The 21205-nt window shown below is 41.5% G+C and overlaps 1 protein-coding gene across 1 annotated transcript; it reads right to left on the bottom strand.

The window, feature by feature from the left end:
* Window positions 1-13849: 13849 nt before the first annotated feature.
* LOC129202038 (fatty acid-binding protein 5) lies at window positions 13850-19412 on the bottom strand (the record flags this gene model as incomplete). The annotated part of the gene is made up of 4 exons (XM_054813997.1): window positions 13850-14738; window positions 14866-14970; window positions 15959-16131; window positions 19094-19412. Coding segments are annotated over 4 exons (648 nt in total), but the record flags the coding sequence as incomplete, so codon positions are not given.
* Between the last annotated feature and the right edge of the window lie 1793 nt (window positions 19413-21205).

Consider the following 21205-nt stretch of genomic DNA (forward strand, 5'->3'; position numbering starts at 1 on the left):
ACCTCCTTAATCTTATCTTTGTAATTGCACCTATTATGGTTCAGGACACACCTTCATTTAAATACAAGTAAAGCTTAAAATCTTTCTGAATCAATCTGATTTTTTATTTACGTGTTGTAAGAAAATGATTCAACACCGTAATTACCTCTGGCCATAATTGATTGTATTTGTTTACATGGTAGGTTATTAACAAAACATTATCTGGAATTGAACTCTACCTTTAAGCACGGTTTAGATTATTGCAGCAATATAACAAATATAATGTCATAAATGTGCAGCAGGTGGCTACTTAATAACAGTTAACATTCAGCGTTCATTCTAAAGAGTGCATATAGGACCAAATTAGCTGTTTTGCATGAATGATTAATTTGACTGATAGTGCACTGTACGGCATGACTAATGAGCATTATGCAGTTTTATTAAGCAATAACTCACAGCTACATGGTGATGTCAATCTTTATCTTTGAAATACTATTTTAGAAAAGGAGTGAATGGTCTTTGCTTCTTTCAGGGTGATATGTTCTTTTCCAGGAACAGTGCAGTACTCCTCAGTGCCTAAATTCACCAGCTGGTATAGCCCAAAGCCATTATGCTCTCATCTTGCCAGCTTAAAATTATAATTGGCCACTCCAGATTTATAACACTGTCTGTCTCTTTGAATGCCGTGTAGTACTACCATATCTGATCAAGCCACAACTGCATGAAATATTTTAGATTTCTGTGTATAAAGCTCTGCTAATTTTGAGGAAAACATTTTAAAAAGATGGAAAATAAAGGAGGCCATATTTCTGAGTATGCTCAGAACAGACCCATGGAAGCATTAAAACCTTTCAGCAAGCTTATCTCCCACACGTCTCTCTTCATGCTTTCAAACTGGTTAAGATGGTAAAAGAGTTGAAGTCAGTGATGTGGCAGACACTGGGAGACAGAGCCATTGGCACACAGTTCACAGAAATTTTTTCAAATGGATGAGAAGGGGGTTATGGGGAAGGGGGAAATATAGGAAAGCCAGGTCTTCCTGCCCTACTACACTGCCTTCAAACTCCTGCTGCAAGATATTAGGTGATCTTGTAGTTTATAATACAAGTAGCAGGATTGTCACTAGACTAATATTCATACATGTACCTTTTGCCCTGTACTTCCCATCACTTGTGGTCATCTCCTTCCACTCTTGCTCCTTGCTTCAGCTGAAGACCTAGCTGATGTAAGCAGATGCCAGTGAGAAGCTGTGCCTGCCATGGGACGAAGCTGAACTGAGGTCCCAAATGAGAAGATTTGGGGTTTCTTCCTCTTACATAGAAGATATTCTTTTGTGCCATTTGTTCAGTGCACAGTATGACATTTTGCTGAGCCATGCCTCAAAGAGCAGCGAAGGGGCAGGTAGTGTACATGTAGGTGGATGTACTACGTGGTGGTAGAATGCTAGAGGGTTGGGGTTTTTTTAAGAAAAGTACACTTGGAAATGGAAATGCCTGCCTGCAATTTAAAGAAAATAATAAGTAAAAAAAATGTGGGTTTACAAGGTTAAGGAAAAAAAATCTTAAAAATACATTTTGTAACTTTTGAAAAACTGAAATATCATCTTCAGAAAAGATCGGTGTCTCTGGCTCCCACAGAGTCAACTAGTGGTGTACTGTGGGTCCCACTGGGGAGCTGAGAATATATCCTCCCAGATAGTGTAAAACTCACACTGCCAGGCAAGAATGATTGATTAGTTTATAAACAGACAGATGGGAACAAGAGTGGGAAGAAGAGGAAGATATGTCTCAATAGTGGCATGGATTACTCAGTTTTAGTTTGAAAATCATCTAAATTTAACCTGAGGATTGTTCTGTTACTTATCCATAATCTTTTTTCATGGTAGAGCTCTTTCTGCATTCTATTTCTACACCCCCTGTTTGACCAGCATATTTCCTTGTGTTAGATACAGTCTTGGTCTTTTGGATCACATCCAATTTATTACTTTTCTATGGTTAGCTGAATTAAGGCCCTTCGATGACAGACAGAACTCCCTTGTACGCTAAATTGTTTGCCATGAAACACTACAGACCTGCTCTGTAAGCACTAGCTTGATGCATCTGATTTTTTCATTACATCCAGCGGCTCCCCAACTTACAGCAGGTCTATGCCCCAATTCCTGGCCCCCTCAATAAGAATAAGGAAAATATCAAAATCACCAGGATAATATTTTAGAGGATTTTATAGTTTAGATATGAGTACTTGTGACACCTAGTGGTTCTGGCAGAAAAATACAAATATTTTAGAGGAAAAGGAAGTAGGGGGTGGGTTGGGGAAAGGAAGAAGGGATTCAATATCACCCAGTGGAAGACAGTTACTACAATAGCCTGAGAAAACACACAGCTGAGCAAGTTCTTTCCCTGGGGATGTGGCACACCTGTCTGAGGCAGACACCCTTTGTAACCTATCACGTAAGCAATGGAAAAGTTCAGCTATATGAAACACTTCTGGGGTGGGGTGGGACGAGGTGATTATAGGTGTTTGGGTAAGGTGGTCAGGCAATTGCCCAAATCCTCTTTGTGAAACAGGAGGTGAGCACAGGAGCTGTGGGTGACGGCATCAACCCGGCATCAAAAGAACAACTTACAGGCACACCTGGGATTGAGCAAGACTATTGATTCAAGCAATTCCACTTCATGAAGAAAAAAAAGGAAAATGTTATAACCAGTTCATTGCTGGCTCTTTACAAAGTCGTCCTTCAAATGAGACACTTCAGCAACATCCCATCATCCAAGACTTTCCCTATAATCAAGAGAATAACGTGGATGTTTCCCAAGACATGGACTCAGATCTTAGGTAGACTCCACTGCTCTGTGAAGAAGCCTGTTTTAATACCCTAACAAGATCCGTTGAAATGTATGAACTTTGTAAAAAGACAGGATAGAGAGCAGACATCCGTCTGATGCATAGCAAGCCAATTGAGGGTCATGGTCAGCTGCAGTGACTAGGCAGCATAAGCTGTACCAGCTGACTGGGAGCCTGCACCTGGAAAGGCACAACCTGCTCGCTGTTGCAGGGCATTGCTCTTCATCAGCTACCCAAGCTAGTGACCCAAGTGTGCAAAATCTCAAGAACCTCCTATGTTGGAGACTCTTGGGAGAAAAACACTTTTGATGGTAGAGATAACAACATCCAATGGCTTTTAGCAGTCTCTAAAAGAAATCAAAACAATGGAGAGCAACATAATGCAAAACTCCCTCAGAGACAGGTGTTCATAATTAATTAATAATTGTGTCTATTTCTATGCAGTTCTCCATTAACACAAAATACCCATCTGAAGATCTTTAACAGGGATAACATAAACCAAAAATAATTTACTTCATAACTAAACAATTTTGCACAGCTAGATAACAGATCTATTAAAACACAGCTTGTAAGCATGCAGCTACGGACATATACATATGCATGTCTTGTAATATACTTAGGGTGACTCATGAATTGGAGTACGTGGTGTGATTCACACAACTCCTGTGAGATTTGTTGGGTGATGGGTATGCTATGTAGCTCCTACTGTATCATGGCTTCTAGTGTTATAGTGTACCACTGTATGTCTCTGGAAGACAATGAAGCATGTTTGCAGTGGACTTGGCACTTTACTCCTCAAACTCTGCCACCTGGCATTTCCAGGTCACATCTGCCCTTTTTCACTGCCTTGGCAGGAGCAAAGCACCTCATCTGGGTGCTTCAGGTTAGGCTAGGTGAGATGAGTCTTAACCCACAGTGTGCCATAGTTGTTCTAACTCCTGTCAGATGCTATTGCTAGGTTTGTGAAGGGATAAAGCTCAAATCACAGTAACCTCATGATTTAAGTGTCCAGAAGAAGTACGTGAACAACAGATCCTATGTCACTCCCAAAGCTGCTCTCAAACTTTGCAAATGGTCACTTTGCTTGGACTGCTTAGTTGTAGTTGCTTTTCTAAGGGACCATTGTTAGGTGTCCCTTTGTAGATGGTTATAAGAGAAATAAATATATTTTGTGAGAGTGCTTCTACTACAATGGCAGGAAGAAAACTGATCTCCCCTAGTAACCAAGGTGTAAGCTGTATGCCATCAGAGATAGGAGTAAATACTTCTCATATGGAAAAGCAATCCATTTGATGATGGGAGTGAAACTTCAGAATTTGCTGAAGAATAATCTCTGTTTCTTCATCACAACCCTAAACAGCATAACTGCAGTTAAAAATGGAAACTGGATTGATTCATTCCACTCAGTACCATACTCCCATTTTCCCACGTGAACGCTGAGGCTTGCAGGGAAGCCAAGAAATTATGACCTGTTGGGTCAGCAGAGAAGCAAAGTCACTTCGTAGGCCACAGCACCACCAGTGACCAGGGCAGCCTCAGCATGCTGCCGTGATATATCCCAAGTCTGACTAGACTCTGCTTTATATAAAACTAGAGTAAACAGAACATGGAGAAACAATCAGTTTGATAGTAAGACCTTATCAGGCCCTGTTCATTGTCAACAATGCAGATAGCAGAACACCAGACGGAGTTGTCTTGCATGCATAGGCAGAGCCTGTAGGAAACGTGGAAGCAAGGCCATGGAGTGAGAAACTCGTAAGAGATGGATTTGCCAAGAAAGCAATTGTCCACTTGTGAAGAATGATAAGAAGAAAAAGACCTTAACTGGGATGTCGGCACCCACATCAACTTATGAGATAGAGGGCAGGGGCAAACTTTGCAACAAAGGAAGGGATCTATCATTTTTCTTCACTATTTGAAAAATATTGCTAAGGAATGATGTGGAATCTCCATTACTGAAATGTTTTAAAAATAGCTCAACTGTTATTTCTCAGGGACAACACAGATATCATTGATTCAGCTTTCAGACAGAAGAAGGAATTAAACGAGCTGTGAAAGATCCTTCCTGCTCTACTTTGTATTATTTTTCTATGATACACATCTTTGAGATATAAGTGGAATTATAATGAAAACCAGTGCTTACAGTAACATCATCATCTCTCCCTTGCACTCTCAAAAAGGAAGGAAGGAAGGAAGGAAGGAAGGAAGGAAGGAAGGAAGGAAGGAAGGAAGGAAGGAAGGGGAAATTGAAAGAAGGGAAAGGGAAAGGGAAAGGGAAAGGGAAAGGGAAAGGGAAAGGGAAAGGGAAAGGGAAAGGGAAAGGGAAAGGGAAAGAAATAAAGTGAGAAAGAGCAAGCTATTGCAGACCTGGGGCAGTAAATACCCATAGAGAACCCTGTAGAAATTCCCCTTTTACTGAAGTGGGAATATTAACTACTAAAAGACTCATAAAAAAGGAAAGTTGAATGAATTCCACTAAATTCATCTTGTCACAGAAGAGAAATAAGCAAAAGCCTTCTAAACCTCCTAATAAAAACATAAGCAAAATCAGTAAAAGGTTCAAACTTTCCTTTTGAAGAGGCCTTTCGTTATGTGAAATGCTAGACCTAGCCTCACCAAAGGATAAAGAGGGGACAGAAAAATATGCCGTGGCTGCTTACCAGTTCTTCACAATTGTTTTCTTTTGCAGAAATAAAAGCTTTGGACAGTACATGTATTTTACTTCCAGGGAGCACTGAGTACTTTTGGGTCTGTGTCTGAAGGAGTACTGTTTGGTTGGCCAAATCAGACACTGGTCATTAGTTTCTAAGTTCCATCAGAACTGTCAAGGAGTGCAGTTTTATTTGGTAGAAAGGCAAAGCCATAAAAATAGAGGTTATGCTGCTCTGCCCTACAAGAAGTGTGCCTGTGAAATGCATCTATTAAATGCAAATCACGTGAGAAAACCTGCACTGGTTCTTCTTGGCTTGGGCATTAAGAGTAATTGTGTTAATACAATCATGCTTTTATTAATGTAACCTATTACTCTCAAATTATATCTGAAATTACATCGAATTACATCCAAGCGCATTTTTCAAAAGCAACAAGTGAAGTCATGAGCGTTATCTCGTATAAAGTAATTCATAATACAAAATTAATTCATACAAAAAATTAATCTGGCTTTTCCAGATTTGTGTTTGTTCCATTGGACTCACAGTAACAAAATAGCAACAAATTTTCCTTTTTCTCCCTGGTGTAGCTGCATGCAACTTAATATGCAAAGAAATTTGGTCTGCTTTGTAAGTAGCTGGCATTTTACTACATGAAATTAATTTAAAGACTTGCAAGGACAACTTCCCATTGTATAGGGTAGTCAAAAATTAATTACAGCCTTCTTTTAGCAACATTAAATAACAGTACAGGCATGATTGACAATATTGTACAACATGTTTTATGGGTGTTTTCTTCAAAAGATGTCCCAATAAGCATTAAGCTAAAAAAAAAATGGCATTGGATCCTAAATGCTTTTTCCTTGTTCATATGTCATCATAATATTATTGAAGGTAACAGTGAGATGTTATTGTAAGATGCAACTGAATATCCTTCCTTCCTACTAAAATCTGTTGATACTATTCAAGGCCAATAAACCATTTCATGGAAATGTTTTCATAGAATCAAAGAATCATAGAATGGTTTGGGTTGGAAGGCACTTCAAAATTCATCTAGTTCCAATCCCCCTGCCATGGGCAGGGACACCCTCCACTAGACCACGTTGCCCAAAGCCTCATCCAACCTGGCCTTGAACACTTCCAGGGATGGGGCCTCCACAACCTCTCTGCGCAACCTGTTCTAGTGTCTCACCACCCTCATTGTAAAAAAAATTTTCCTAATATCTAATCTAAATCTACTCTCCTTCAGCTTAAACCCATTACCCCTTGTCCTATCACTCCATGCCCTCGTAAACAGTCCCTCTCCAGCTTTCCTGTAGGCGCCTTCAGGTACTGGAAAGCTGCAATTAGATCTTCCCGGAGCCTTCTTTTCTCCAGGCTGAACAACCCCAACTCTCTCAGCCTGTCTTCATAGCAGGGGTGCTCCACCCCTCTGATCAGCTTCGTGGCCCTCCTCTGGACTCAGTCCAACAGGTCCATGTCCTTCTTATGTTGGGGCCCCCAGAGCTGGACGCAGTACTCCAGGTGGGGTCTCACAAGAGCTGAGTAGAGGGGCAGAATCACCTGCCTTGATCTGCTGGTCACACTTCTTTTGATGCAGCCCAGGATATGGGCTGCATCAAATTTTCTCTATCATAATGTACTAAAATGAGAATAACACCAAGAAAATGCAACATATTTTGTTCTCTACTCAATTCCACACATTAGTCTCGGGTTTTATTCTAAGAATAAGACAGTGAGAGCATAATAAAACCATACTGGCAATGGTAATCTTTCTTTTCTGTTTTAAGTCTTAGCCTCATCAACCCATCAGAATAAATAAGTAAAAATATTAATCTATCAGACTTTACTTGCTGCTCAAATTGTGTTCCCAGTGAATTCTTTTATCATCATAAATATTATAAACATCAAGGAGGAAAATTTTATAATCTAATTTTAAAGAGTCAGTAAGGTGTCTTTCATTCTTGATCTCTAATATTACCTTTCAATGTTACTGAAGTAATGCAATGCTTTCCATTTATATAGAAGGCTGCCGCTCCATAAGATACCATCAGTGCCTCTATAATAAATGCACTTAGCTCTTGATTTTAGCAGGAATCCAGCTCACTATGCTTCAGCCTCAAAGGAGCAATTAGCTCTCTAGTAAAATCTGTAGAGGACATCATGAAAAAGTGCCAGGCATCTCCTGAAATCTAAAGTACAACAGGACCAGAGAAATCTCACTAAATGGAGCAAAAATTTGGATTTTATCTCTGAGAAAACAGTTGATCACAGTGGAACAAAGACACAACTGACAAAAAGAGTTATTAGCTGGGAAAAAGGGAAATTCCAGTAGACGTCTGGACAACGTCTCACACAAATCGTGCTTGTACTCACAAGGAGGGATGTCCAGCCAGTCCCTAATAAGTCAGTATCTACATGAATGGAGCTATGGCTGATGACTTGAGTTTGCAGAGCTTTATCTAAGATTTTTTAAATATTCCAAAGAGTTTGGTACACTTTATTTTCCAAGGATAGATAATATTTCAGATTTGTGTTTTCTTTAACAGAGAAAAATGTCTGGGGAGACTTTTTTTTCCAGATTTATTATGTGGACATATTCTACCAAAGGATATTTAACCTGAATTGTTCCTTCCCTCTCCTCTACAGACCCAATTAGGAAAAATAAGTTGAGAAACTTTTACAGACTGTATCTTAAACATTGACAACAGGAGAAGGATATCATTGAGTAACTTCCCAAAGTGATGTATGTATGACAGTTGTGAGTAAGTTACTGGGAGGAGATCTAAATTATAAGGGAAAATCTCAGAACCCTGTAAATTAAGACTGCAACAAAACAGAGCCCAGCAAAAACTGAGCTACACATTTTCAAATTCCAGCTTGAAACTTGAGTTCCAGTTCCATCCAGATATGATCAAATTTCTTTCAGGTCTTTAGAGCTCTAGCTGACAGATTAATGAAGGAACCAGATCTTTTCAGATTGTTTACTTCATTTCAGTATCATAAATTACATTCAGAAAATAATAACACTGTCACTATTACAAAAACTCGATCCAGCACAGAATTACTTTTTGGGAAAGCACATGTCTATCTCCTTTCCTAGGTCAGGGCTGTACTGACTAAATACTGGAGAAAATTCTGCTTAAAACCATTTCATCACAAGCATAAGAACAAAGTACCTGTGGGACCAGTTAAATCTGAGGCTAATATTGCTTAGACATATTACTACTTTAAAATCGGACTTTCAAGATGGCTGCCATGGATAACATTGCATGTAGTTGGAAAAGCTGTGCACTTAGTTTTCTTCATTCTCTTGGTGCTGAAAAACAAAGAGTGAAAAAAGCCCCCCCCCCCCCAAAAAAAAAAAAAAAGCGAGGGAGAGACTGGACAAGACGCAGCTGCTATATTTATTCTTATCTGTCTTAATCCCTATTTCAGTAATCATGCCAGCTGGACACTCAGAATCTGAATCCAAGAGACCTGATAATCTTAAACATAGTATGAAAAAAGAAGAATCTTCATGAAGAAAGCGAACATCCGGAGGGATAATGTGTAGGCTCAGATAAGCATGAATTGTGTTGTGCAAATACATGACAAGGGGAAAGGGGACTGAGGATGCGAAGGCACTGAGGCATCTGTGTTTTCTGTTTTAATCAGTTGGCTTCCTCTCTTCTGTCGCAGTTTCAGAAAAGCAGCCATCAGTTAAGCTGGTTAAACAGAGGAACCATATTCCATCAATTGTGCGAAAAGAATATGATTATTCCAACAATGCCCCCCATAAAGGTATGCAGCTTGCATTTTCATTCTGCATCTCACCAAGAGGAAAAAAAATGTAAAAGAATAGAAACATTCCATTTTCTGAACTTTTTTCATATGCAATTAAATCCGTACGAAGCAAGGTGGTTTAGGAGAATGAGTGGAGATGAGACAATAGAAAGCATGGAGAGCAAATCCCAGTATCAATTACTGCTTTACACATTTTGGAAAGGGAAAGCATTAATTATATTTTGCCTTAATTGCACTCTGCAATAGAATAGGAATAATTCCTACTCCTTTGCTTCACTGGGCTACTTATAGAATTAAATTGCAAAGCCGTAACAAGGCCTGGCCATAATTTCTAGAGCAAGGAGTCAGTCTGAGTTGCCTTCAGCTCAACTTCCCATGTACCCAAACAGCCCTTCTACTCCAGGAGTTTCCAGAAACTCCTTGTCATGGACTCTCTGGCCTCAGTTCAAGGTTGCTGTTGAGGTCAAGATATGCAGGCTACCCTATTCTTTGTGATTTCAAATTTGCTGTTCACCATACAGGACTATACCGCATGGCCCCAGAATACATCAAGCCACAGAGCAAGAATGCCCCTGGGGTGCACAGTAGCAATGCACCACCAGCCCAACCTGAAAATTGCATTCAGTCTCAGTCCCTTGATTTTCTGTTGGACACTTGCACTGCACAATGAGCTGAGCTGCATCCTTAGCTGATGCCTTTTCTGAAGGTAGACTCGATTTCAAGCATGAATTTCCGAGGGAACCAGATGTTATGCATGTGGGAGCAAATGTTCAGTCCTAGATAAGTAGTATGCATGGTCCTCAAAGTGGGATATTTGTCTTCTGGTGTTTAATTTCAGACTGTACATCTGTGATTAATGACAAATGTGTTGTTTATTTTAAAGTCTCAACTGTAATATTTGGGATTCAGTAGATTTTTGCAGGGCATTATCTGAAACTGATTCTGGATTGCATTTATTGCTGAAACTTTACATTTCTTCTGAAACTATAATGGATTTCACCTGTAAATATCTCCAGAATATAATTAAGACCATCTGGTAGAAGGAATTGATTTTGGAAAGATTTTTGCTTGAAAGGAAGCCAAATTCACTCTTGGGAGCAGGGTCTCTAATAGTGTTTCCTTTTCCTCTGAAATAATAGTATGAAGTAAAACCATTCTGGGAAGTGTCAACAAAATCTTAATTTGATGTACAAGGTCTGAAAAGCCAAAGCTAGAAGGAGAACCACAGAACAAAAATGTGTTTACACAGATGCTGGATTGTCTCCAAACCCCATGAAAATAGTGCTAAATCCTCCCAGGGCTGCACAATGGGACTGAAATGAGGCATCAAAGAATAATTAATATATGTTAACTTGCTCCCACCCACTATCACACTGACTGGGATTTTCCTTCCCCTACAAGCACAAATAATCAACATCATAGTGCAAAGGGTTTCTAATCCATTCATTGTGCTAGCACGTACTCAGGCGGGGAAGGAATCTCTAACAAAGGTTTGATTGGAGCTGGCTTGCATAACTGCTTTTATTTTTGTAAAACAATTTTAAGTAGAATACAAGCCCTTTATAAGGCAGTTCCATCATATAAATTAGGTTAATGTATGATTTTTTGTGTAAAATCTGCAGGTATCTGAGCTGGTGACAGACCCTCAGACAAGTTGCTCAGGCATAGACTGATGCCCCAGGCTGAGCTGAAATGGGGCTCCTGGGCTTATGGCTAGGGGTCAGGGGAAGCCCCATGGTCAAGGCCCCTTGGACCCTGAAAAATACTTACAGGGCACTAATTCTCAGCCTCTGACTTTAACAAGAATTACTTTGAATGGACTGCTTTATGAACAACAGAATATATTTGACAGAATGTTATATAGATGTAGATAAGGTTGTTTATTGTTGATACTCACTAGAATCAACAATACTAGATTTTTAGGTTGTTACCTGAAAAAAAAATAGAGTTCCTATTCAACGATTCACTTTGTTTTGATATTTGAGTGTCACAGTTAATAGTGCCCAAGTAGTCATTGGCAGAGCAAAACTATCTTCCTACACTTGACCTCCACACTTGAAGAAATAGTCACTGCCTTTTTGTAGGAGAGCTGACAGCTAACAGTGGGACTGTAACCTCAGAAAACTGAGAGATTTCCCATCATTGACTTTGTTTTTAAAAAAACTTTGATCTGAAGTGCATGTGTGAGGTAGGGAGGGGAGAGGAAGAGGAAAGGCCAGTATTAATTGCAAAGATTGTAGGCAGAGTAGGATAACAATTTTGAAATAAATCATATAACCAAACCATAACAGGAAAATCTTTGATAGCCTGAGCATTGCATAGAGCCAGTATGCTCTCCCCAAAGCACAGGGCTGTTTCGTTAGTGTTCCTGGAAAGCTCAGACAAAAGATTTCCCTATTGTGGTAGAATATGAGATCTAAATTGCTAAACAACTTCATTTTATACTCCTTTACCCCAGTTCATCCCCCAAAAACCCCACCAAAAAAAAAAAAACAACCCCAAAACCAAAAAACCAACCAACCAAACAAAGCCCCCAAACCTCGTTCTATGGAAACAGCAGAACTACACCAATTTGAGAATACAGTGAGATATAAAGACATAAATTGGACACTGCTCATGACTTCAAATGAACATGTGTTGGAATGGATATGGAAACTCCTTCTTTTTGAGCAAGTTTTACTTGCAGCTTCAGTTTGCTGAACGTGTCTTTTATCTCTCCAAAATATTTTCAAAAGCATGCACTAAAAAGTCACAACAGAACTTGTCTCCTTATTTCATAATTCTGTACCATTATAAAACAGTCCTGGCTGGATAATGCATAATTTCTTCTTTTTCAGTTGTTCTCGGAAGTCTTATTTTCCACCATCTTACGTGATATAGTGAACTACTGAAAGTGATTCAAATCTCAGGACAATTGGTTATTTTACACTGATGAGAACATTGTATGTACACACTTCATGAAGAGTAAAACTTTTGGCTTGTATAACAAATAGAAGGAATTTGGAAATTAATTTTATTTTCAAGTCTTGAGCATTATAAATCCTGATTTGTAGTACTATAGAACAATTGTTGTTTTAAATATATGGTCTAATCTAACACAAACAGGTTGTATATATGGTAGTTCCAGGTCACAGTACACTTACATTGAGGTTACCGGCAACATAGGCTGAAGCTAACATCAAAATAAAGCAAATAAATATGTCAGTCTAAGCAGTTCTGGAGAATTAGCTCTAAAGAATTCCAGTTTCCTGTTGATCTGTGTCTTTTACAATTGGTCAACTTTTGTGTTTAAGAAAACTTTTTATGTGTGCCAAGAGGTCTTATAATGTTTTTCTTCCATGTAATGTCTAGCAAAGTGTCACTTCCATGTGCAGTCTTTCCATCATCAAGGCACTTTAATGGTCTATCACCTCCTTCATCAGGCCACTTGTTTTCATGACATTTGTGGATGAATAATTATCTTTGGGACCTCTAGACTCTACTTTACATGTGACTGAAATCAGAGTCACACGCACACAAACACAGATTTTATAAGCCTTGTTTCCAAAGGAAATAGCTCTAAAAAGATACTCTTCTGCCTTTTGTTTTACAAGAAGTGATCTCATTGTAATCAAAACGGATGTCCTATAAAAGACATTGGAAGCTTTTTCCATTCAAATGAAAGATAAACAATTAACACTACCCAGTATCAGAAGAGTAAACAAGCAGCGGTAAGTGGTAGACCAGTGACCCAAAGAAGGCATAACGTCCCGCCTAAAGCAGTAATGTTGTTTCTTTTGGAAGAGTGGCAGGATTTTCATGTCATGCCATGGATTTCTGCACCCGTTCTCCTGCTACTATTTAGTGTATTTCTGATCATAAACTTACCAGAATCCTCATCAGATCAGTTTGTTTTCTGTTTCTATTGTTTACACGGGGAGATTCCTTCCTCTAATAACAAAAAAAGGTGTTTCTAATGTCCTGTACAAGAATGTGGCAGAGATCTTCAGGGTTCACATTAAAGTCAGGAAAAATACTGAATGAAGGTGATAAGAAGATTGGCCAACTTAAAAAGGAGACATTAGAGGAGCAGGAAAAATATTTACTTTTATACAGATCATGAAAAAAAATAAATTACAAGACATATGCTCCAGCTATAAATTCTTTAAGATGACATAGGTAAAGGGCACAATTCATAAATAGTCAGGAAATTATGAAAAAGATAAATGGTCCAAAATTATGGGAAAAGTAATTTTCCATGGTTGGTAGGATGAACATAAAAGAACAGAGTTTTCTGCTATTAGCGTAAGCTCAGTAATATGATACATGCACCGGGCAGCTAAAACATCAGTAGGGTTGAAGTAGCAACGTGTTCTGCAATGACTGATGCTACAAACTGGAAGTGCACATGACCCTCCCGGGCTTCTGAATCTGACAGAAATCTTCCCATCACCTGTAGCCAAACAGTTTCACTTTTAGGACATGTTTGTCTAGTGTGACAGAAATTTACCTAAATCTTTTTAATTTTGTCTGATCTGACATCTCTTTGGAAGAATAGTAGCATCATAGGCTCTGTTTCCCAACCAGTGTAAAAGTAACACTCAAGACACTGATATTTCTGATTATTTATTATGGCACTTTAAAGCATATAAACTCCATTGCTAGGTGTTTCAAGCCAGTTTAAAAAAAAATAAAATAAAATGAGGCTTTAAGTTTTAGGCAGTATTTCAGTAGATTTTGATTAAGAATTTTTAGAATGTTATGAGACAGGAAATAAGAGTTTTACTGGGAAAACAAAGTCTTCTCAAAATAAGGCTTCATTTCAGTAAAGCATGTATGTGTTTGCTTAAGTTTATCATGTCCATTGGCTCACCAGTACATATTTTTTCAAATAAGAAATCTGTGGGTTTGAAACATGAAAAAACAAACCAAACCCTGAAAATACGTTCCTCTACTTAAACACCAGCAGAGCTTATCTCTTATTTCTATCCACCCAATTCTATTTCCTTTGTAACATGCAAGTTAGAAACAACTCTAGAGCCTGAACTCTGAATGCTTTTTCTATTTCAGATCTCACTACCTTAGCAATTAAGGATGCTGATCAAAATTCATCTTGCTATTAACTGTTTGTTGCCATATATTGCATCACGTTGAACTGAAGGCAGTTTGTAGTAGTGCCTAAAACCAAACTGAGTTTGTGTAAAACCTCACTTTAAAATTCCACTCGAGTAACAATATTTCCACTTCATATACTTGACAATTTTATTTAATAGCCTCATAAGTTCAGAATAGTAACATAATAATTACATCACGGCTTTTAAAAAGGATTGCACTCAGCTACTCAGTCCATTGAAATACTAGAAAACAGGGAAAAGGAAAATACGGAGTGTAAAGGAGCTCTGTCCACTGAACTGAGTTGTTTGTAGCAAGTTCCTACTGAACATGACGTCCTCATGCTTTCTGGTAGACTCTAATACACTTGACACCATTCATGTCACATTCCTAGAAGGTAAAGAGATGGATTTATTAATTTGCTGCAGCACAGACTATAAGGAAAAAGACCCTTAGAGTTACTTTTCAGGCTACCGGCCAGCAGCACTCATGGATCAGAAAGCAGGACTGGACTCACCACCACCAATTGTCCATCCACTAGTTTCCGTGTTATTATGGTCTTCTTGCCATCCCATTCCTGCTCCTGAATCAATGACCCATCGTCTTTTAAGCTGACAAGGGTCTGAAAGAAGAACCCGAACATCAACATTTTACCCACGATATTTGATGGAGACTGAGGCTTTCCAATACCTTATTCCAAAGGAAAATTTCCCACCCCAGCTCACTCAATAGTAATTTTGCCGTTGACATCTACAAAGCCAGGATAAAATCTTAAACACTTTATTGATCCTCTTCTCACAGTAGTAGCTCACTGCTTGTTCACTCGCTGCTCTGACACATTCCTGCATCAGGCAGACCTTTAACAGCATGCACAATTTCAATTAACAAGAGCAGACGATGTTCTCTGTTCATCTCTTTGTACGTGGGCTTTGAGCTTTTGTGTAACGTTTATCTGATCTTGCAATAATAGATGAATTGCTGGAGGGAGGCGGGGTGGTACACAGAGACCACTCACACAAGGAAATGAGAGAGACATATTTTGAGGGCTTCTTTGTGTTTAACATCCTTTTGGCTGAATATTCTCCCTTCTTGGTGCAGGGAGAAGCTCTTTGCCTTCTAAAACTGGAGATTAGGGACTGTGATTCACATGTATGCCTTGTGTGTCTGTTATGCCACCGCACACTGAACCAGGCTCTCTTGTTACACAAACACGAGACCGAGCGGAAAGGTTAACCCTAGGGCTGGACTGCTTCCGATTAAACATCAATGGGATTTCTTCCCCAGGCTTCAAATGAAGTGCCATTTGGCTTTAACAGGGATTTACAGCTCTGTTAGTTTTACTAACACAATGCTTCTGCTACAAATTGAAAACAACAAAATACACAAGACATTATTGGTTTCAGCATTTTCCCCTCTTTGGAAGTTGCTTAATCCAGGGGAAAGAAAAAAAAAAGAAAAAAAGAAAAGAATTTATTTCAATGAGACTTACAGCGACAGCTGTTTGAATAAAGCATTGTTAGAGATGGAGATGCTATTTAAAAATCAGTTCTGGCACCCATACTAAAACACCCAAAGAATTGTATTTTCAGTAGAAAGTCTAGTATACTGACCTGAGTTTTCCTGCCATCTAGTGTATTTTCCTCAAATTTCTCACCAAGCTTGAAGCTGAACTGTGAAGTTTTGAAGGTGCTTTCTGTTTTTACAGTGATTGTGTCCCCATCCTTAATAATGTAAACATCTGGTTTGGCCATGCTTCCCATTTTTCTCATGGCCATACCCACACCTGCAAGGGGAGAGGCACAGAGTGTCACAAAGTCAGTTAAACCCTAAGGCTTAGGGCCACACAAGAATTCAAATACCTAATTCCCATTTAATTAGGCACTTAAGTACACTTGAGAATCAAAGCTCAAGAGCCACAAAGAAAGAGGATGTTTTAAATTATCCACTGATGAGGAAGGAAAAAAAAGCTTATTTGCAGGGTTATTCTTCAGCTTCCTCAGGGAGCTAAAGTTAAATCTATTTTGCCCTCTAGAGGACTCGCAGATGTCCCAAAACTCAGCACTGAATTTTTACAAACAGAAATAAACAATAAACAGAAAAACAAACACGAAAGCTTAAACTAATATGAAATTATTCCCTTCAAGTTCTGAGTACTTTAAAAACTCTTCAGATGATTTTTAATTGACAGATTAATCCATCTGCATATTTATTTCAACTTGCTCAAAAAACATTCTTCCATTACTCTCTACACAACTGCAAACATGCAATTTTTAATATAAGATCATCTTCTAAATCCTGTCCAAAGTATGGACTTGTGAATTAGAAAACCACATCATGCAAAACAGTGCTCTCAGACTTACACACGCACCCCACCCCCAAAAATAATGACCACGAGAGAAGTGAGCTTTGCAAATGACTGAAAATTCATCATCTGGAGAGAGCAGCCCTCAAAACCCTTCAGCAAAACAAGATTCACCCTGCCTCCGCCCCTGTGTGCACTGTTTGGGTGGTTTGCTTGCGTCTCTTTGCTCTGAATGATGAAGATATGAGTAAGAGGGTAGTCAGGCAACAAACACGAATCCATCAAACTGGAAAGTGCGGATCTGAACCAAGAATTGACAAGTAACTAATGGAGCAGAAAGTGCCACCAAGTCAGTGAGTGCCTGGGCTCTGCTGCTGGTGTAGTTAGAAAATGTTGTCACGTAACAGCACAGCACTCCCCTGGAGTGTACAGGATACTTGAGCGAGGGCTGAATCCACAAAGCAAAGATTACAGTTTCCTTGGGAGGTGGAAATAACAAAGTACTTCCCAGCCATTGCTCCTCCAGACTCAACCAGGATTCCAGGACTGAGCCTTGAGCTTGAGACTGCAGAGCAAAAACCAGTCCTCCTCAGTCCATCTTTTCTGACCAGAACTGGAAATTATTGTTACAGTGACTCCCCACCCATTCTTTTGCTGTTGTCCAGTCCAGAGTAATCAGGGAGTTATGTGATCAGCTACGCCTTGAGATCCAACTAAACAGAGATGAGCCGCATATATTTTCCATATGGCAAGGAGTGAAATTCAAACTTCTTTATCCTTGAATGTTGTTTTATACAGACTGAGCAGAATCTGCAGAATCTCACTTATGGTGCATCAATAGGATCAAAGGCAGAGTTTCCTAAGCAGTCAGCGAGGGTGAGATCCAATAAAGGACTGGCTCCTAAAGTTTACTCCTTGCAGTAAATTTAATTGCCTAAATTGTAATTGTAAAAAGGAAAAGTGACTGGTTTAAGATTGCAATTTAAAAACAAACAACACGCAGTTGCTGCCTACACATGGGAGGTGCTCTGCAGTTGCAGCACTTAATTTCTACTTTGAAGTTGCAACTTGGCACATGCCTAGCCCTGGCTGTTAGACGTGAGCACCGCGGCATCCTAATCCATGGCTGAACTGAGCCGAGCTTAAAATTCTTGAATTTCCTCCAAAGTCTCCCAAAGGGCTCAGTCCAGAAGGCTTTCTCACATCATAGCTATCACATATTGACAGGCCTCTCACAAAATACAGTTAAAGCCACCACTGTCTGCAGGGTGTAAATGCAGCGATGCCTTTTGTACTTTACATGAAGAGCGCGAGACCTAAATTCCTTCCTCTCCTCCCTCCAAAGACATTCAAGGCCACATCTTCCACCTCTTGAGAAAACATCCTAGCTTTCAGCAGTGAATAAATTGCAGAAAATAATAGCTGCTGGGCTGTACAGACACTGCAAGGTGTCTGTCACCTGTTGGCCAGGATGCTCACAGGGAGGTGGCAAGTCTGAACTTGCAGAGGAGGCTCCTGGTGTTAGGTCTGTTCTTGAGTCACTAACTTTGTGTTACAAAATGTAGGGCAACCTGGAAGTGGGGATAACAAGCCAGGACTATCCTCCTGAGATAAGGGTTCTACCCACAGGAGAATACAAACAGCCCCAGGCAGCGCAGTCAGCTGTCGGTTACCCATAGGCAGTTGATCCAGTTTGGCTTTCTCCTGAGGAGACACCCAAGGTGACCTCACGGGAAAGCAGCCCAGGCTCAGCAGATCTGTGTGCGGCCACCCCGGGCGGTGTGAGCCCGGCCCGGCCCTGGCAGCAGCGTGGCCTCCACCATCCGCCTCCCGCCTCCCCGGCGAGGGCAGCGCGGAGCCGGCTCCCCCGCGCAGGTCCCACCGCCCCGGGCTGCCCCGGGGCATTACCCGGAGAGGGAGGAGCAAACTGGCCTAATGGCAGCCGGGCTGCTGGCAGCGCCCGATAATCCGGGGTGCTGCCGGCGGGAGGGGGCGGCTGGGCAGCAGGGAAGGCGCAGCATGGGGCGGCGGGAATGTGCCTGCTGGCACCGGCATCTCCATCCCAGCAAATACGGTGCAAAAAGGATTGCCGACATCTTTGGGATGCGGAGCCGGCAGCTATCCCGGGAGGTAGGGTCCCGGCTGGCGGTCCCTCCCCGGCGCCGGGAGGGCGCGGAGCCCCGGTGCCGCATCCCGCAGCATCTCGGCATTACCGTCCTCCCCCCCAGCCACCGCCCTCCCCGCCGCTCCCGGCCGTGCCGGCCCCCGCTCTCGGGCCCAGCTCCGGGACCGCGCACCGGCCCCGGGACCGCGCCCGCCGCGGACCTTGGACAGAGCCTCGCCGGCCGCCGGCGGCGGCAACAGCAGCAGCACGTCCCCGGGGCGGCCGGAACCGGGGGCAGCATCCCTCCCTGCCGGAGGCGGAGAGCCGCCGTCTCCTTACCCAGCTCCTTCATATACTCCTCGAAGCCCTCGCTGGAGATGAGGCACCATTTGCCTAAAAACGCATCGATGGCCATGGCGGCGGCGCTGGGGCTGGCGGTGTCCCTGGGGAAGCGCAGAGGCAGGAGGACGGGCTGCAGCGGGGCCGCGGCCGCCTTTATAGCGGGGCCGGCGACATGTGCCGCCGGGAAGAGCCAATGGGGCGACCGCCGCGCCCCGGCCCCTTCCCCGCCGAGCCCCCGCCCGGCGAGTCCCGCCCGCGGCGGCGGCAGCAAGAGCGGGCGCGCCGCGCCGCTGTCCGCCCTCCTCCCGCACACACAAACACGCACACACACACGCACACACACACGCACACACACACGCACACTCACCCCCTGTCTGCGCCGGGGGGTACACTGCGCCCAGAAACGGTGGGACACCGCCGGAGCCATCCTGCCAAGGGATGTCGCAGCCTTCGGACACAAAACACTACCCGGCACCTACTGTGGCGAGAGTCCAGTGCGGTGTGCTCTGGCACCCATGGGGTCCAAAACCATTGTCCAGGATTTTGGCTCCAGGGAAGTTTTTTAAGTCTGGGACGCTGAATCCTAAATTACCCCCTTTATTACATATCATGCTTTCTATGGATAATTCAGGAACAAACAAGCACAGGGCATCATATGGCACAGACAGAGCAGAGAGGAGTCAGCATCCCAGAGCAGTTTATAGTGTCTGATTGCAGGCTTCCCCACCATCCCCCTAGTCCCACTGGTATATCACATATTACTGAACTACAGCAATCCATAGCTTGCCGCGACCTGGGAGCAGACCTGTTAGGTACACACAGTGATCAGGCAGTAAAGATCAATCAAAATACAGAACTAATGCAGGTACTTGCAGTAGACAGGAAAAATCCAAGCCTAAATGCAACCTCATGCTTTTAGAACTGGAAAAATGCAGATTTGGTACCTTGGTTTCAATCCCCATTGAACTGCGATACCCTAATTCCTACTTCTTAAAGACAGCAGTTGCCATTGCTGCACATTGGTGCAGAAGTACCATCATAAAATATACGCTGTTACCAGGACCTGTGAGGTTTGGGCCAATCTTTTGTCAAATTCTGTCAGGTGAGCAGAGAGATTTACTGTTATATTCTGTGAGAAAGCTGCTATTTCTAAGTCACAACAGAAATCTCGATTCCAATGTGCCCCCAAGATTTGTTTCCACCATCAGGGTTATGCCAATCTCTGCGTCTTTTGGCTTTGTGTCTGGATGAAACCCAGAGCTACTTTCTCCTGACCTGAAAAATAAAAAACTGAAGATACGCCTACTGCCTGAAGTTTTTTGATGGAGTAGCCATGGCTATGTTCCTCTGCTAGTACTTTTGAGGAGGAGTTTGACTGAGGTGTCAAAACTGAAGAAGGCAGCAAGGTCTCTGTGCAGGTTCCAGCATTTCACAACACGAGAAGGTGTTGTGAATCTGAATGTTTTGGTGCAAGGAGGATGCTTCCCTTTATGCTTTGCAGTGATGCAACTTAGTAGAGCTAAACTGAATCAGTTTGAAGGTTCAATACTTTCTAGAAAAGGTCAGATTTGTCATACATGAAGTGATCAGCTCATTTTTCAACTGAGATTTAAAAAAAAAATCCTTCTGTTTAACTATCCTTCCCTACTGAGCTGCCTTTAATTACCTTCCATTTCTCTGACTATATGTTTGCTTTTAATATGCAAACAACACTATAGCGTCTGCTCGTAAGGCAGCAAGCCACGTTGCTTTTTTTTGTCATTAAGTAGGTACATTGAAACACAAGACTTTCAACTTCCTTCCACTTTTATCTTTTTTTTTTTTTTTTTTTTTGTTTTGTCTTGTGCAAGAGACTTTGGAGTAGATTTTAAATTAGGTTGTTGTTTACTACCTCATTCATGGTAGTGGAACTAAAATGCCGTCTGTCCTGCGGTTCTTTTCTGGTTGCTTACAGAAAGGATAAATGAAAAGCAATTAGATTAGGGATCAAACAGAATCATCCTTCAGGAATTAGGCAGTCTTCAGTCTTTTAAAACAAGGACAATTTCTAGAAATAGAAATCTTGGCTTTACTCCATGTATGCTAGCAAAGAATTTCGGATACACATTT

This window comes from Grus americana, chromosome 2 (assembly GCF_028858705.1).
Source record: "Grus americana isolate bGruAme1 chromosome 2, bGruAme1.mat, whole genome shotgun sequence".
Taxonomy (NCBI): Eukaryota; Metazoa; Chordata; class Aves; order Gruiformes; family Gruidae; genus Grus; species Grus americana.